At 43.6% G+C, this 13,540-nt stretch overlaps 1 protein-coding gene across 3 annotated transcripts in view; it reads left to right on the top strand.

Annotated features, from left to right (window-relative positions):
* Positions 1–13,540, top strand: part of PHKA2 (phosphorylase kinase regulatory subunit alpha 2) — an 852,423-nt gene that overhangs the window by 245,289 nt on the left and 593,594 nt on the right. For all 3 annotated transcript variants that reach the window (XM_086934344.1, XM_086934343.1, XM_086934345.1), the window contains 2 exons: positions 10,115–10,213; positions 12,184–12,330. In XM_086934344.1, coding sequence (XP_086790470.1) covers positions 10,115–10,213; positions 12,184–12,330 — 246 coding nt within the window. The remainder of the gene's footprint in view (positions 1–10,114; positions 10,214–12,183; positions 12,331–13,540) is intronic.

Here is a 13,540-nt window from a genome sequence, read left to right as displayed (position 1 = left end):
AGATGTCCACAGTTATAGCGTCTGGCAGACGCGTTTCGGCGTGTGCCTCATCAGTGCCAGGTGAATGCTGAATGTGTCAAGGTGAGTCATTTCGCGGGGCTGCTGTTTAAATACACCGAGTGTTCTCATTGGCTGGGACTCATAGATGTAGAAAGCAGACAGGGAAAGTTCCTCCGATGATCAATGTCGCTGTAATCCCAACCACGAGACCTCGGGCACAGTGCACCAAGTCCCGCAATGAGGAACAGACACAACAGTCAGATTGTGGTACAGTGACCCATCTTCACACATGATAATGCGTTTGGTGCTTTTTCGGCTCCTTTGAATATTGCGGGAACGAACAGGTGGAATATCATCCCAGCCGGGCATTCCTTTAAGCAGACAGACTGCCTGCTCCCTCTCCCCAGTACCTCCAAGACACTACAGGCTGGGGGGGGGGGGGTGCCGCAATGTGCCTTCCAAGCACTGCAAGCCAAAGTTTGTCGGTTATTTGCGGTGCTCCTGAACGAGGGGCGTGTCAGAAAAAGCGGAGCCGACCTCCGCCTCCACAACCTCCTCCAACCCTGCTTCCATAAAAACAGGTCAGACACATGCTCGGGTTGCCAAACTGAATGTTAAAGCCACCGGTGCACTTTTGCCAAACATTGCGATGTCCACAGTTACAGCGTCTGGCAGACGCGTTTCGGCGTGTGCCTCATCAGTGCCAGGTAAATGCTGAATGTATCAAGGTGAGTCATTTCGCGAGGCTGCTGTTTAAATACACCGAATGTTCTCATTGGCTGGGACTCATAGATGTAGAAAGCAGACAGGGAAAGTTCCTCCGATGATCAATGTCACTGTAATCCCAACCACGAGACCTCGGGCACAGTGCACCAAGTCCCGCAATGAGGAACAGACACAACAGTCAGATTGTGGTTCAGTGACCCATCTTCACACATGATAATGCGTTTGTTGCTTCGCCGGCTCCTTTGAATATTGCGGGAACAAACATGTGGAATATCATCCCAGCCGGGCATTCCTTTAAGCAGACAGACTGCCTGCTCCCTCTCCCCAGTACCTCAAAGACACTACAGGCTGGGGGGGGCGCCGCAATGTGCCTTCCAAGCACTCCAAGCCAAAGTTTGTCGGTTATTTACGGTGCTCCTGAACAAGGGGCGTGTCAGAAAAAGCGGAGCCGACCTCCGCCTCCACATACTCCTCCAACCCTGCTTCCATAAAAACAGGTCAGACACATGCTCGGGTTGCCAAACTGAATGTTAAAGCCACCGGTGCACTTTTGCCAAACATTGCGATGTCCACAGTTACAGCGTCTGGCAGATGCGTTTCGGCGTGTGCCTCATCAGTGCCAGGTAAATGCTGAATGTGTCAAGGTGAGTCATTTCGCTGGGCTGCTGTTTAAATACACCGAATGTTCTCATTGGCTTGGACTCATAGATGTAGAAAGCAGACAGGGAACGTTCCTCCGATGATCCATGTCGCTGTAATCCCAACAACGAGACCTCGGGCACAGTGCACCAAGTCCCGCAATGAGGAACAGACACAACAGTCAGATTGTGGTACAGTGACCCATCTTCACACATGATAATGTGTTTGTTGCTTTGCCGGCTCCTTTGAAATTTGTGGGAACAAACAGGTGGAATATCATCCCAGCCGGGCATTCCTTTAAGCAGACAGACTGCCTGCTCCCTCTCCCCAGTACCTCCAAGACACTACAGGCTGGGGGGGGGGGGGGCCGCAATGTGCCTTCCAAGCACTCCAAGCCAAAGTTTGTTGGTTATTTGCGGTGCTCCTGAACGAGGGGCGTGTCAGAAAAAGCGGAGCCGACCTCCACCTCCACATACTCCTCCAACCCTGCTTCCATAAAAACAGGTCTGACACATGCTCGGGTTGCCAAACTGAATTTTAATGCCACCGGTGCACTTTTGCCAAACATCGCGATGTCCACAGTTACAGCGTCTGGCAGACGCGTTTCGGCGTGTGCCTCATCAGTGCCAGATAAATGCTGAATGTGTCAAGGTGAGTCATTTCGCGGGGCTGTTGTTTAAATACACCGAGTGTTCTCATTGGCTGGGACTCATAGATGTAGAAAGCAGACAGGGAAAGTTCCTCCTATGATCAATGTCGCTGTAATCCCAACCACGAGACCTCGGGCACAGTGCACCAAGTCCCGCAATGAGGAACAGACACAACAGTCAGATTGTGGTACAGTGACCCATCTTCACACATGATAATGCGTTTGTTGCTTCGCCGGCTCCTTTGAATATTGCGGGAACGAACAGGTGGAATATCATCCCAGCCGGGCATTCCTTTAAGCAGACAGGCTGCCTGCTCCCTCTCCCCAGTAACCCCAAGACACTACAGGCTGGGGGGCGCCGCAATGTGCCTTCCAAGCCTTCCAAGCCGAAGTTTGTCGGTTATTTGCGGTGCTCCTGAACGAGGGGCGTGTCAGAAAAAGCTGAGCCGACCTCCGCCTCCACAGGTAACGATCCTCCTACAACAAGGTCAGCAGTGGGCACAGGTTCACTCGGCAAGCATTCAACAGGGCTGACGCGTTTCGGAAATGACTCCTTCATCCAGAGCCCCTCACAAGTAAACCAAGGACGACATAGCCGAGGGGCGGGACTCTTTGAATAAATGCAGGTTTTCCGAACTATGTCTGGTTAACGAGAAAGACACTTTTGTTTATACACTGATCTCTGGAGTGCGAGTCTGTTTGTTCCTCGTGAAACCATACCGAGAGACCTTTCGCCAACATATATACATACACATATATATATATATATATATATATATATATATATATATATATATATATATATATATATATATATATATATATATATATATATATATATATATATATATATATATATATATATATATATATCACCAAAAGACTCCTCCAATCTAGAAAAAGTATGAAGCCCAGGGGAATCCAGGAAAAACCATTTTGAATAGCTTGCTTCACTCCTATTGGTCGGAGTACTCCTTGCCCCAGATCACATGTCCATGTACACCCTGCAGAGCAAAATGAACTACAGTTCCCAGAAGTCATCAAATACGGGTAGGTACTACGTGGGGGGAAGCAAGCAACGATCCAGTCCATGTGCTTAAAGATGTTTAAGATCAAAGGTGCAAAGTGGCCGGATGATTGCGCCTGGGATGAAATAAAATCCAAAAGGGCCTCCCTGTATCCCCTATAACGCTCAAGCCCCCTATGTAGGTATCCACCGGGCTGTGAGCCGCTGTACAGTGAGAGCGGCTCCACGTGTTATCACGAGCTGCGCCGGCAGCAGCCACTGGTTTGGCGAACAGTAAAGGCGGGCCGAAGTCTTTCGATTCCTCAGAGAAACAAACACGCTGAGAACAGCTGATGCCAGCAAGCTCTGGCCTCTTGGAAAACGTGGCCTCATTAGCGCCTCTGGCCGGCGCAAAATATCACAAAAAGACTCCTCCAATCAAGAAAAAGTATGAAGCCCAGGGGAATCCAGGAAAAACCATTTAATGGAAAGTACCGGCATTATGCATTTCGGCTTTACAGCCTTCGTCGGATGCCAATAAAACAACAGGATGCTGCTCCACTCGCTACTTTGAATAGCTTGCTTCACTCATATTAGTCGGAGTGCTCCTTGCCCTAGATCACATGTCCGTGTACACCCTGCAGAGCAAAATGAACTACAGTTTCCAGAAGTCATCAAGTACGAGTAGGTATTACGTGGGGGGAAGCAAGCAACGATCCAGTCCAAGTGGTTAAAGATGTTTAGGATGAAAGGTTCAAAGTGGCCGGATGATTGCGCCTGGGATGAAATAAAGTCCAACAGGGCTTCCCTGTATCCCCTATAACGCTAAAGCCCCCTATGCAGGTGTACACCGGGCTGTGAGCCACTGTATAGTGAGAGTGGCTCCACGTGTAATCACGAGCTGAGTGCTCTGCGAGTGTCCAGTACTCATTATTCAGCACGAAGCACCATCTACTGAGTACCCTCTGCAAGATCACAGTCGATGCATCCAGGGCGTGCTCACAGAGAAGTCATACCCACAGCTCCCTGCTCTTTTTATAAGGGGAAATGTAAGCCTTAACAACTATTGAAAAGTAAATAAAAAAAATAAAAAGTGATAAATATATATGTGTGTATATATATATATATATATATATATATATATATTCATTGAAAAAACCATAGGTTTAACACCAGTTATAGTTAGCTGGAAATTTTACTGATATAAAACCATTGAAATTCCCACGTTATAGTTAGATGGACTCACTATAACTTGCGCGTGCAATGCAATGCTGATGACGTCACATATTACATCACTCATGACATGGTCAGTGACATCACTCATGACATCACTGATGACACCATCCAGTGAATGTGTGTCTTTCTGAAAAATAAATATATTTTATATATGTATATGTAAAAGTTGATGGAAGAATAAATGTTTAAATAATTGTCTAAATGGATGGTTTTTTAAAAAAAATTGATTGGTTAACTGGCTTATTAAGTGTATCTTAGTGAATACATATATTAGTGAGTAATGTTTAAATATTTAAATATATGTATTAGTGTTTCACTTTGTTTATAAGTGGCTGCATGGGTTGGTGAGTAGCTACATGTGTAGGTATATGGGTTATTAGATTTTTTTTAGTATCAGTATGAGTGTTTGTATGGTTTGGTGGGGGTATTACTTATCACATAGATGCATGAATGACTGACTCTCTCTTTGTATGTGTTTTGAAGACAGCATATGTGCAGGACTGTATGGGTGGATGAGTGTGTATATGTGTGTCTTACTGCGTGAATGACTGTCTCACTAGTGTCTTTATCAGTAACTACATATGTTTTAATCTAGTATATGTGAATATTGATGTATATAAGTGAGTATATGTGAGAGTAAGAGATTGTAAGAGTTCCTGTTTAAATAAGTATGTGTTTCTATAAGTGATTGTTTAAGAGAGTAAGTATGTGTAAGTTTCCTTAGAAGTAAGGTGGTAGTGTGTGTTTAGCTGTATATGCATATAAATGGATGTTCAATAGTTTACTTGCATGTGTGAGTATGTGTGAGAGTAACTTTTGGATGACTGTTGGTGTGTAACAGGATGTATAGGTGTATCACTACATATGATGAGTGAGTATATGTATGAGTGACTATATAGAACTGTTGGTGAATGAGTGGATGTGTATATAGATGGTGGAATTATTGAATTGGTTGTTGTAACTTTTATGTGTATCTCCATTTTTTTGAAAATGTTAATTTCTATTTTTGAATATGTGTTTCATGGGTTACATTACACTGAAAGGAGGTCTGTCACTCTGTCACAAGGATGATGTCATCAGTGATGTCATGAGTGATGTCACTGACCATGTCATGAGTGATGTAATATGTGACGTCATCAGCAGTGCATTGCACGCGCAAGTTATAGTGAGTCCATCTAACTATAACGTGGGAATTTCAATGGTTTTATATCAGTAAAATTTCCAGCTAACTATAACTGGTGTTAAACCTATGGTTTTTTCAGTGAATTTGATAGGTTTTTTAAATGCTAATTCCTAACTATAACTGGTGTGAAACCTATGGTTTTTTCAGTGAATTTCATAGGTTTTTTAAATGCTAATTCCTTTGTATATCGAGTTTCTAACCTTTTTTTTTTTTTACAATTTGCTGTTTTTTTTTAAGTATTAATTTTTTTTATATAATTTTTTTCTTTTGCGCTCTGGGTGCGCGCTCCGGGAAGCTTTCAGCTAAGCTCTCCGGTAAGCTTTTCCGTGAGCTCACCTGAAAGCGCACCCAGAGCGCTACTGTCGTTCGTGAAAAAAATATGAATGAAAAGTTAATAATAATGCAAAACATTTCGTACCATACAAATAAAATTAGTTTTTTTTAATAAGGAAAATGATTATGCATTTCTGTAAAAGTTTGATGACGTCACTTCGGCGCGCAACGTAAGTGCCCTCGGAAGCGCCTACGTTCGCGGCGCGTAAACGCACGCAAAAGCGCCTACGATCGCGCCACGTTTGCGCCCCGGAAGCGCCTACGATCGCGCTGCGTAAACGCACCCGGAAGTGCTCCGGAGCGCGCAGCGTAAACGCGTCGGGTCATGTGACCCTAAAATAACACTTTTCATTGGTTGCTAACAGTTTTTTTTACAATGGATGAAATCCCCACCCATTTCCTTCACTTCTTCTTTCACTTTTGTGACTGAAAGACCTGCCTTTTTGCTCTTGCATATTTCTTGGTTAATCATGGCTGCCAGACCATCCAGCAGTGAAGATGAGCCTGAATTCATCGATGAAGAGCCTCCTCAACCAAAGGTGAAAGAGCATTTCATATGGAAATTTTTTAAGTTTCCAGCAGACCAGAAGAAGGTGAATGCACCAAAAGTGGAGTGCAGGATCTGCAAACAGGTCCTGTCACGGGGTAACCCCCAAAAAAAGTACTCTTTTGGGAACTTTACCATGATCCGACATGTGGAGAGGAGGCACCCCCAGAATTTTGCCCGGGAAAGTGTCAGGGCTCTGGCACAAGAGGTTCCCAGAGATGGGGCCTCTACATCAACCGGAGGAGCAACTTCTTCTGGGAGAGAGCAATCGCAGGAGCAGGTGCCAAACATACAACCTGCATTTAACCATGGGGTCGTCAGATGCAGATACTGCAATCAACTCCTCACCTATGGGGAGCAAAATGTCCTGCTCATGGTTCGAGCATTGGAGAACCATCGCTGCCCTTCCCACCCCTAATTTTTTTGTTTTCTTTTTGCTCCTGTTGAGCAGTTTCCATTCCCTGTTTTTGTTCCTGTTCAGTTAAAAGAAGAAAACCAAAAGTTCTTTTCAGAACTACCTCCAATTCTCATCAAAGAGCTATATTCTTAAAAAAATGAAGAATAAGTGAAATATAGTGCATTGATAATTGAAAGGAGAATGAGTAAGAAAGAACAGAAAGGTATGAGAGGTGAAAGGAAGTGAAGTAGGAGGAATGGAAGAAGGTGAGTGTTAGAAAAGAAAGTTATGACACAGTGAATAAACTGGAGGCCTCATTTCTGAAAAGTGACGCATCGCTACGTGAAAACAGCGATGCGTCACTTTTCTGGACGCACTCCTTATGACATTCCAGATATGTCATATTTAATATATGACTAATCAATTCGCAAGGAGTTACAGATATGTCAGTATTTCTGACGTATCTGTAAACACAAAAGTAACGCATTGCTGGAGTGCGTCACAAAAGTGACGCAACTCCAGTAATGTGTCCTTTCACATGGAAAAAGCACCATGTGAAAGGTCTGCTGTGAAGCAGGCACAAGATTTTGACGCAACAGCATCCTAAAAGTGACGCACTGCGTCGTTATTACCAAGCTTTTTGCGGGGGAACACCCCCTCTGCATGCATTATACCTGACGCTATTTTTAAAAAGTGACGCATCTAGGTACATGGGTCACTTTTTAAAACTCTGCGCCACATTATATCTGCATCAGGTATAATGTATGCAGAGGGGGCAATCCCTCGCAAAAAGCTTGGTAATAACGACGTACTGAAATCTATGAGATTTCTCTGCGTCACTTTTAGGATGCTGTTGCGTCAAAATCTTGCGCCTGCCTCGCGTCACTTTCATGTTTACAGATATGTCAGAAATACTGACGTATCTGTAACTCCTTGCAACATGATTCGTCATACATTAAATATGACACATCTGGAATGTCATAAGGAGTGCGCACAGAAAAGTGACGCATCGCACCAGCAGTGTAAAAAAATGTGCCTCGTTGCACTATATTTAAAGGACGCAACAGCATCCTAAAAGTGACGCAGTGAAATCTCAAAGATTTCACTGCGTCGCTATTACAAAGCTTTTTGCGGGGGAACACCCCCTCTGCATGCATTATACCTGACGCAGATATAATGTGGCGCTTGATTTTAAAAAGTGACCCATCTACCTAGATACGTCACTTTTTAAATATAACGCAACGAGGCGCATTTTTTTACACCACTGGTGCGATGCGTCACTTTTCTGTGCGCACTCCTTATGACATTCCAAGTAACGCATTGCTGGAGTGCGTCACAAAAGTGACGCAACTCCAGTAATGTGTCCTTTCACATGGAAAAAGCACCATGTGAAAGGTCTTGCGTCAGTCTAACACCTGCTGTAAAGCAGGCGCAAGATTTTGACGCAACAGCATCCTAAAAGTGACGCAGTGAAATCTCAAAGATTTCACTGCGTCGCTATTACAAAGCTTTTTGCGGGAGAACACCCCCTCTGCATGCATTATACCTGACGCTATTTTTAAAAAGTGACGCATCTAGGTACATGGGTCACTTTTTAAAACTCTGCGCCACATTATATCTGCGTCAGGTATAATGTATGCAGAGGGGGCATTCCCCCGCAAAAAGCTTGGTAATAACGACGTACTGAAATCTATGAGATTTCTCTGCGTCACTTTTAGGATGCTGTTGCGTCAAAATCTTGCGCCTGCCTCGCGTCACTTTTATGTTTACAGATATGTCAGAAATACTGATGTATCTGTAACTCCTTGCAACATGATTCGTCATACATTAAATATGACACATCTGGAATGTCATAAGGAGTGCGCACAGAAAAGTAACGCATCGCACCAGCAGTGTAAAAAAATGTGCCTCGTTGCACTATATTTAAAAAGTGACGCATCTAGATAGATGCGTCACTTTTTAAATATTGCGTAACAATGCGCATTTTTTTACACCGCTGGTGCGTCACAAAAATTGACGCACAGGCGGCGCAAAACTGGCAGCGCAAGGCCTTCATAAATATGGTCCTGGATTTTCCCCGTGCTTCGCCGGTGCGCGTACCATGCGCTTCCCCCGCGCAAAACGAAAAAAAAATAAAAAATGTAATGCCCCGCAGGACCCTATTTTAGCCCCCACATCAAACCTAGGGGGTCAGAGGGGGTCTACTCTTCCCCCTTATGGTCATTTGCCCCTTTTTTTTTCAAACCCCTTGTGTCTCGATTTTACCGAGACACAAGATGGCGGCCGCTCCAGACTGTTTAGAATGTTTACAGACACCCAAGAGCCAATCAGCTTCCTGCGCGCAAGTCGCGTGTCGCGCCTGGAGCGCACTCCGGTGCGCGCACCGGAGAGCGCCTATAGATATATATATTTTTTTTAACCTAAATTACTCAAAATCCACTGCAGCACATATCTTGAGACATAGCAAAGGCACATCGGGCTACCAGTCCCTTCAATTTTGCCAAGTTTGCTGGAAATCCATTCAGCCGTTCGGGCTAAAAGTGAAATCGACCGCCCTATGGAAATTAACATGGGGAAAACGCGTTTTGGGACCCCCCTTTTATCTCGGCCCCCGCTTGACGTATCCCCCCCAAACTTTCAAGGAAGGACCGGAGCTCGACGAGGCCATTTTCAGGAAATTTTCAGGCAGATTCGTCAACCGGTGCCAAAGTTATTCCAAATAGAATTTTGAGATTTAACATTGAAAAAAATCCTAACTATAACTACCTACTGGCGACCGCCAGTAGGTTATATATATATATATATATATATATATATATATATATATATATATATATATATATATATATATATATATATATATATATATATATATATATATATATATATATATACACACACACACACACACATACAAAAAATGCTCCTTTTCCCATGAAAAAAGAGTCCTGTCACTCAAGAAGTGGTTGGGACTGTGAACTTTATTGACTTCTTTTCCCCAGAGACGCGTTTAAACTATTACAGCCTTTTCAATCTGGATAGAAACATGATTGTTCAAAATCCAAAGTTGCAAGTTTCAAACTTCAATTTTTGTTAAAATGAAACAGCACTCGTCGTTCTAACATTCACTGCACACTGGCGTCCTGGTTGACAATAATGCCCTTTAATTACTGCAGGGGTGGGTAATAACACTCATTTTAAAGTAGCTTCATATGCTTTGGTTAAATACATTTCTATTATTTATAATATTTGTGGACAGGCGTTCAAAGAACCTGGACACACCGCTCTTCGCTATACTACTATGCATTTAGTTCTTAACATTGTGGTGGTTGTGTTAAGGTTTCACTAAAAGGTGCTTTTTCTAACAAAATATTTCAACCAAATTGTCTCTTTTTTAGGCAGCCCTTGAAGCAATCGATGAGCTGGATCTCTTTGGAGCTCATGGCGGACCCAAGTCAGTTATTCATGTCCTTCCCGATGAAGTGGAACACTGCCAGGTAAAGAAGGCGAAAAACGACCACACAACGGAAGGGGCTTCAGGGGACTGGCAATTGTTTATAGCACTTGCTTTTAGGAGGTGTATTTTGAACTACTTTTTTACTCTTCTTACTGAAGCAGTAACAGCTAAAGCAACACTCTTTAAAGTTTTGGGATTTCTTGAGCAGAAGCAAAAGAAACGTTTTGTATAGTTGAAAATAAACTTTTATAGGGAAAAAGACCATGGGGGGAGTTAGGTAGTACCAAGCTGTCCCTTGATAGAGGCATTCCTTTGTGGGATATCTAAAAGGGAAATATACTGTATGCCATTGGGAAAGATATGAAACTGCTTTCTGAATATGTTGGTTTTATTTATATCTATACTACTATTATAAAGAGAGAACTGTGAACCTTTGAGGCGGGTAAACTCAGGAACCACAGCGCCAATCAAAACACCCAAAACACCATTGGAAAGGCAGGGTAATCAGATGAACATAGGCTATATATCAGCAAAAAATATATGTAACAAGGGCAAAGTACGTTCTTTGCCAAAGAAGTCCCTTGGAAGTAGCGCCATGTCTGAGGTGGGCGTGTGCGTTGGTAGGCGTGTGAGTGACGGGGTCGCCCATTTTGGTAAAGTAAACCGGAGCGCAATGTGCGCGGGGCCCCTGACTCCTCCGTCACCTTGGGAGACATGGAAGCCCAGAGCAGCACCAGCCCCAGGTACTTGCCGTTGCGTGGCCGCAGCGAGGCGCTGATCTGACGTTTCCATAGTGGAGGCAGGGTGGTGAAGTTTGGCGGACTGCGCTGGGCCCTAGGGGCTGAGGAGCGGCAGCGCCCGCGGTGGGCTGAGGTAGGTGGGTTTGACACTGTCTTTCACCCACGGATGCAGAGGTCGTTGGGGGACTGGGATTCGGGCCGCGGACTGCTGCCGGAGGTCTGTGCACGCGGCCCGTGTGCGGCTGCTTGGGGGCCCTGAAGGTGGCGGTTGCGCTCCGGGGGACTGCGCTGTGAGCCTGACTGCCGAGATACCTGACTCGGAGTGCAGGCGGATCGTGAAGGCGAGAAAGTTGCTGGGACTTAATAGCAGGCTGTTGGAGCAGCATTGAGGAGGTGATTTGGGCACAACATGCACTGCTCTTTGTAACACCCTCCCGCTTTCGCTGCATTTAAGGTCCTCTGTTGACTTCGACTGAGATACCCACTGAAACCTTGCGAAACAGGCTGGAAGCTGTTGCTATATGTGCCGGAGCTCAACTACCTGCACTGAGGAGATCGCAGAATCACTAGGGGCTGACACATTTGAGAGCATAAAATGCAGCATGTGGGTGTGACACACATACATTTTGTTCCCCTGACAACGTCGGGACGGTCTGCAGGTAGTCTATAAACAAAACTGTATGGCTGCTTATGTGAAAAAACCTTACATTTTACTTTTCATAGTAAAAGTTGAAATATGTTACCAATGCAGTACTTCCATTTACTTTTTCGATCAGTAATCTATCTGTGAGTATCGATATCAGAAATGTTTGGTAGTTTAAAACCACTTGCACAGAGGTAATGTTGTGCCCTGTGCTTGGAATCATCATTCAGTTATATCCACTTTTCTAAAGGCGGCAAGCAGAAAATCAATTTAAGTGGAACATAAGAAAACAGATGAACTTATCAAGGATTTTGTTTGTATTTGTATCAGGATCAGAGCAATTGTATTGTGCTGATATATTTTGGCTCACCAGCTTTGTCCAGATGATTACAGATGCATGTTCTTACAGCCTCATATAATCTCGGTGTATAGGCGTTTTTGTAAAAACCAAATATTGAATAGCATATGGTCCTTTACTAGCTATTTGTTTACATTGTTTCAAAAGTCAAATAGTTTGCTTTTACTTCTTCATTCTTCTTGCCACTGGCACTGACTGCCTTTGTGTTGTTTTTTAGCTTTTGTGTGTGGTTTCTGTTTGAACTAATATTAGTGGTTTGTTTTTAATAGTCAATTCTCTACTCCATGTTGCCGAGGGCTTCCACCTCCAAAGAGATTGATGCAGGACTTCTTTCTATTATTTCATACCCGGCATTTGCAGTTGAAGACATGAATTTGGTTAATGTGACCAAAAATGAGATCATCACAAAACTACAAGTAAGAGCCTAATTACTGATTCATAGTGAAATATATGATAGCATGGTTCTAGTACACTAATGTGAAATCTCAGCTGGCTAGTAAAGCATGTTAAAACTTGCATATAACAAAAGTATAACTAAATAATTTAATACAAATAATGTTCCTAACATTGTTTACTTTGAAACAGAAGTGTGACAGAGTGACAAACCTTTGTGCTGTACATGAGTAAAAGGGCCTGCGATTTGATAAGTGGAGGTAAAGCAGTGGCTCTATGGTGCCACCACGAAGGCCCCAGGTATGAGCTGTATGGTACAGGGTGGTAAATCTTCACTCGTAAAAACAGTACAGTACTATGACATCCTGCCAGTATGTGGGATTACCCCTGAATAGGGACTAACTATGCAGTGTCTTGTTTCACCGGGTGGAATTCTGAACTGTTTTCCCTTTTCTCACTAGTTATACCATATGCTCTGAGCAAGTGCTTAATGTGAACAGGGACTGTTGGACTGGAGAATGGGGAGGATAGTGGCAAGGGTGGGCAAGTGTGAGTGAAGTCTGGCCCTGAAGAGCATTACATGCCTCCCCAGTTCCATTGCTGAGGGTCGTGTGGGGCAATAAAACTATTTCTGGATTCCGTTTTACCAGCCCGATTGACGAAGAAAACTTACTGGACAAATTATCCATTGTTCCCACACTCAGTATATCCAGGTGGGGGGCATCAAGTTACAAAAAGCATTTGCAATGCAATCTGTGTCGCATTTGTGAAAGTTAGAGCTATTTGCATTGTAAATGATGTTTTTTTGTTGTAGTGGTTGTATGTTGTTTGTAGTGGAATTATGTGGTTTGAATTGGAGTTGTTAGTTGTGGAATTGTGTGGTGTGTAGTGCATCTTCGTAATGGAAATATGTGCTATGGTCAATAAATAGGGCTGAGAGCTGTATAAAATAGAAAGTGAGATCGAGAGTGAGAGGTAGTTTGTGTATGAAGTGGTGAACGAACTCTAGATAGAGCAGTAGAAAGAGTGTGTGAGAGAGAATGAAGGGGGTGAGTTTATAGATGCATAAAAAAGCTGCACTTGTGTACACAGAAAACACAGAAAGAAGAGGGGGGGAGTGCCTGTTTGCGTTTTGTATTTTTCGAAAAGTTTTGGTAATGAACTAGTATGAGAAATGCTGGATCAGTGCATGCAAGTGAATTGAAATTAAGTGGATAGTAATTATGTGGTATT

The sequence above is a fragment of the Lissotriton vulgaris genome, chromosome 8 (assembly GCF_964263255.1).
Source record: "Lissotriton vulgaris chromosome 8, aLisVul1.2, whole genome shotgun sequence".
NCBI classification, from domain to species: Eukaryota; Metazoa; Chordata; class Amphibia; order Caudata; family Salamandridae; genus Lissotriton; species Lissotriton vulgaris.
The sequence above is the reverse complement of the archived record's forward strand: the minus strand, read 5'-3'. Positions and strand labels throughout refer to the sequence as shown.